This window comes from Neltuma alba, unplaced genomic scaffold, assembly GCF_004799145.2.
Source record: "Neltuma alba isolate B1F8T4 unplaced genomic scaffold, ASM479914v2 tig00013280_pilon, whole genome shotgun sequence".
NCBI classification, from domain to species: Eukaryota; Viridiplantae; Streptophyta; class Magnoliopsida; order Fabales; family Fabaceae; genus Neltuma; species Neltuma alba.
The window spans coordinates 44896-50456 of NW_021637568.1; the positions used below are offsets into that span (position 1 = coordinate 44896).

At 30.4% G+C, this 5561-nt stretch overlaps 1 protein-coding gene across 1 annotated transcript; it reads left to right on the top strand.

Annotated features, from left to right (window-relative positions):
* The first annotated feature begins 3346 nt into the window (after nucleotides 1-3346).
* Nucleotides 3347-4300, top strand: LOC114736000 (protein SENSITIVITY TO RED LIGHT REDUCED 1-like). Its single transcript, XM_028923791.1, has one exon. The coding sequence runs from the start codon at nucleotides 3347-3349 to the stop codon at nucleotides 4298-4300; it is 954 nt and encodes a 317-aa protein (XP_028779624.1).
* The last annotated feature ends 1261 nt before the right edge of the window (nucleotides 4301-5561 follow it).

Genomic DNA, 5561 nt, shown 5'->3' on the forward strand with positions numbered 1-5561 from the left:
AGTGATAATTCCGGGGTATAAGCATAGGAACGCTGTGTCGTAGAATCTTTAGTTGGAACGCAACCAATTATTATACCTGGCCATATGTATGTAGAGAGTAAATCAAATTATAGATCATCTTAGATTTTATGTTTGTCCATTACACAAACACACAAACATATTGCACGCCCTTCCTCCTTTAGTTCTATTTATAAGATAGAGAGACGATGTTATTCAATCATCTCATATTTATAAGTCATATTATTAAACTTTTAATCTGAATATAATATTTTACTTTTTATTTTTCTTGCGTGTATTGTTATATTATTGGAAAATATACTTCCTCCGATTCTTTTTATAAGATCTTTTTAACTAAATAATGTGGTTTAAAAAAATTAAAATTAGTTAAAAATAATAAATATAAAAAAATTGAACCATTTTTCAAGTGTATCCATATCTAATAACAGAGCAAATAAGAGAGAGAAATACTAATAATAAGATAAAGAAACAAAAGAAGAGTAGTATGAGAAAAAGATAATAAGAGAGAATAGAAAATTAATTAAGGACAAAATTGATAAAAATGAGCCTAATGTTTAGACAATCCTAGGTAGGATATTCCGGCAAAAAAAAATCCTAAGCAGGATATTATAAAAACGACCAAAGCAGTTGAATGTCTAGATTTGGTCAGGATCTTTCTTGTAAAGTTCATCGTTTTGTTGTTTGGATTTGGGCATATCATTTATGTGGGTTGCATATATATTATGTGGTTAGTGGGTCATTGTTTGGGCCGATCCATGGGGCCCAATTCTGAATACCTGGCTCTGGACTCTGGAGGCGTTGGTCATTTTACGTTGCTTTTCGTGGGCGACCTTGGACGTTGGATCCCTCAAGTACACTTTTTTCTTTTAGAACAAAATGACAATTAAGTGCGCCATAAATTCAATGCTAGGTTGTTTGAGCCATGCAAATGAAACGGGGAAAAAAGAGAGAAGGTGTTTTAAATAGCTTTATATGAACGCATTATTTTGGTCTTGTTTATAAGATAAAGAGAGGTTTTTTTTTAATTATTTGCAATTCATATCATTAAATTTTTTAACATGAACACCACCTTAGTTTTATTATAAGTTACTTGTAGGAAATTTTTTTATTCTAGATATAAGTAACTTGTAAAGTATGTAATGATCATTTTTTAATTTTAACCTTATTTAATCCTCATTGCAAAGAGAGAAGGAGGGGAAGGGGATGATTTGTAAGCGCAGAGAAAGAAAAAACTTTCATAAATACTCCTCCGGTCCTTATTATAAGACCCAATTTAACTTTTTATTTGGTCCTAATTATAAGACCCAATCCATTTTGTCTCTTATATTTATGCATTTTTTTCCAAGATAATCCTTCTAATAATGATAGTTTTAGCCAATATACTTAATTAGCAAAGATATTTTAGGAATGACAACACTTATTTATTATAAATAACCAACTTAACTTACTTCCTTAATCTCTTCAAATAAGTCAATTGGGTCTTATAATTAGGACCGGAGGAGTATAATTTTGGATAATTTTATCAACTTAATTGTATTTCTTAGTGTGTGAAAATAAATTGCAAGTAACTTATAATAAAAACCAGAGTGATGTATTATTAGAAAATTATTAAATCTTTAAGTCAAAATTAATAAGATTTAAAATAAAGCATGTTAAAAGTGACTCATAGATAGAATAAAAGGAATAATAATTTCACCATTTTAAACTTGAGGGATGAATTCCTTACAAAACAAACCTCAGCGATTTTGACCGACTTCGCTTTTACCTAAACTAGGGGATCAAAAACTGAGTTTCCCCGTATCTTAATCATTTTTTCCTGATATGTTCCTTACATTAATTATTTGCATGATATTATAATGATAAATTCATTTTAATTAACAATCAATTTTTAATTTGATTTACGTGTTTATTATTTTACACCTTATATGAAAATATCTTCATATGCATGTTTGCTTTTGTATCTATTGGGAAAAAGGACTCTCTCCTATATTTAAACCATATTTTATCTTATACCTTTAGCATACATTTTTGACATTATTTTGTTTTTTTATGTGATAATCAATTTTAAGTTTGATTCCTGTTGTTTTATTGATCCACATACCATTTGACATCTTAACATCTATTGAAAATCTATTTAACACTCACTACTACAAAATATTTAACCTTTAGCATGCATATTTAACATAATTCTCAAGATGTCTTCTTTCTTTTTTTTCAACCTCAAGATTCTCAAGATGTCTTCTTTCTTTTTTTTCAACCTCAAGATGCCATATAAAAGGGGTATTTGGGTAGAAACAAAATCATGGTTTTAAAAGTATCTTTACTGTATACGAAGTAAATATATGGAGGAGTTTGTCTCGATTTCTGAAAAAGTACTTCTGATAAGTGCTTTTGAGATGTACCAAAAACATCCCAAAGTCTGACCGGTGAAAAAGCAGTATATACATAATCCAATTTTGTAAATTGTGACGCCAGTTTCAATTAAATTTAATTGATCGCCGGTCACAGTAATAAGGTTATTTACTTAATTAAGTGTAATATTAGTTAAATAAAGATTTAATCTATATTATCCAAATAATCTTCAGTTATATGATTTAATTTAATATCTTTAAATTTAAATCATATTTATGAATTAAATTAGAATTTAATCTATTATTCAGTATCGTAAATATATGTTGGGAAAAAAGATATTGTAAATATTTGATAAGATTTAAACGTATTTGGGATCTTATCATATGAGATGAAGTATCTCATTGATTGAGATAGTGGAGAGATTATGATAAATTAATATATCTTAAACGGATAGGATATAAATATTTTGTATTTCCAAGATATCCATCCACATATGCATATAGGCTCCCCCCATTCATTGTGCAACTCATTCCATAACTGTTAGCTCATCTCTCCTCGCTCTCTCTTTTCTCTTCCAAACACGGTAAGTTATTCTCCCTCGCTCTTTATGTCAAGCTAATTTATTAACCTCTTCATACATCTATCTACATGTCTTACTTTTATTCTACTTCCATTTATATAAAATTAAAGTGATTATTCATATCTTTGTATTATAATGAGCATCAGCTGAATGTTTACTATTTTAGCTATCAAGGTTCCAGTAATTTAATTACCTCGTAATTGTGAATGTTGGTATTATAACAAATTTTAATAACATCTTTTGATATTTCAGTTCACGTTCTGAAATGAGATCTTAATGAATATTTAGATAAATACTAGTAAAATGCAATTTCTTGTTGTTTATGATTGTTTCAGCACTTGCACTTTGTTCTTGTAGCCGGCAATAAACAACTCAAACAAATTAAATTAAGGATAAATGGCAACATCAACTAGAAAGGTCACCTTTGATGAATTTTTTCGAGCTCTTTTCAATGAAAAAGGAGAACAATGGACTCCCACAGATCTACGAGATGATCATGATAGAAAAGAAGCACTGAAGCAGAAAATGGACAAATTCATAAATGAACTTGAAAGCTCTCAATTTTATCATGATTTTCGAGACGAGGTACAAGGTTCTCATATTTCTGAACACATTCGCTGGTTTTTGGTGTCAGAGTCAAAGATGCGAATAGTAATTTATGGTATAGGTAGCATTGAATCAGATGAGAAACACTCACCTACATTACAACTTGGTCTTGCATTATTAATGAAAAAAGATTTTGGTTGGATTGAGGGGATAGAATTATTTGATCCTATCCTTTCAAAAACTGAAATCCAAGTTTTGGAATCTCTTGGTTGTTCTGTCTCATATCTCAACGAATATGGAAGGAGGAAAGTCCTAAAACCAACAATGTTCTTCATGCCACATTGTGATATAAGGCTATACAACAACCTTCTGGAAGAAAATTGGAAACCGGAGCTATTAAGCAATATTATCATATTTGGTAACAGCTTTGATTCTTATATCAAGCATCCTCCAGATGTTTCAAAGATCTTCCATACAAATGATCCAAGAATAAGAAAATTAGGTATTTGGGCACTGATGGGAAATATTTTAGCTTCTCAAACATTTACAAGTGAGTTTAAAATGAGGACAATTTCTTATGATCGTCATAAAATTGGTCAAGATGCAAGTTTCCAGCGAGACTGTGATATTTCCTTTTTCAATTTAAGTTGGCATTTTTTTAGCTCTCTCACAAGGAGAAGGATGCGATTAGTGAGAGAGAATACTAGAAACGAATATGGTGCATCTGTGGGACTGAGATCGAGAATTGTAGTACGTCAGAAAAAAGAAAATGTGGCTACCAGCAACACGTCTCTAGAGGAGTAATGTTTTCGTCCTCATCAGAAATGAAAGCAAGAATCTTGGTTGTCTTCTTATTATAATAATACTCCACTGGCCATCGTTTTACTTTCTTGTGTTTTTTTTTCTTCACCAATTTGAAACCCTAATCCCTTCCAATGAAATGGTTAAGTCTAGAAATCCCAAATCCTGTGATCTATCATCGGCCATTATTCCTTATTCCTGAGAATAAAGTTGAGGGTAATATTTTTAGTGCATCAATGGAGCTTTAATTTTTGTTTAATTGCATGGCATCTCTGGGGCAACTTTTACGTGTTAGCTTCTTTCTTTCTACCTTGAAAGGTATAAGTGAATCTCAATTGGATTTTATCCAAATGTGCTTCAGCGATGCATATTCCCAGCACTAAAGAATATCCCTAGCAAACTTTGGAACCTAGTCACACATCAACTTATCAATATTTCAAAAGCAACTTATCAAAATCTGAACATGATTTGTTAAAGTTGGAACCCTAAAGTGGGGAGGATGTCATATAAGGCCCAAAATTTTTTGAAACATTTATTTGAAATTAAATGGTGCGGTTTAAGTAATAAAATGCCTTTCATTTAATTTTTTTTTATAAGCCCTTTCATTTAATTTTAAAAGACAAAAACAAAAACCACATCAATACATAAATATCATTGTTCATTATATATCATTATTCTTGTCCTTGAAGATAAAGATCACAGTAATTAATATATCATTTAATCAATTTTCTAAGTATCATCTGTAGTCATCTTGACAACTACCTTGGAACTTGATATGATTCACATAGTGGTTACGGTCTTCATGGCTTCAAGCCTTGGTTCTTTGGCCTGAAATTAGTTTAGTAACTCTTATTTTTAAAAATCAGAAGAATTGATACAAAATGCACAAGCAATTGCTTATACATTATACCAGGTCTTCTTTTTTTTTTTTGCCACGTATAAATATTTTCGGATTGGAAGTAATCATATTAAAGGCATTGCTAAAAAAAAAAAGTGAATATGAATTGAATTTTATCCAAACGTGGTTCGGAGATATATATTCCCAGCAGTAGAGAACAAATATCCCAGGTAAACTTTGGAACCTTCTCACATATCAACTTATCATCAATATTCCAAAACCAATTTGTCAAAATCCGAATTATGATTTGTTGAAATTGGAACCCAAAACAGGGAAGTTGTCATCACAAGGGCTCTTAAAGCAAGAAAATGTCATTTAAGGCCCGTACAATTTTTGAAACATCACTATAAATCCTAGAGCCTTGAT

Excerpts from the sequence above, each read along its gene's own strand:
- LOC114736000 (XM_028923791.1), top strand. The coding sequence starts at position 3,347 with ATGGCAACATCAACTAGAAAGGTCACCTTTGATGAATTTTTTCGAGCT.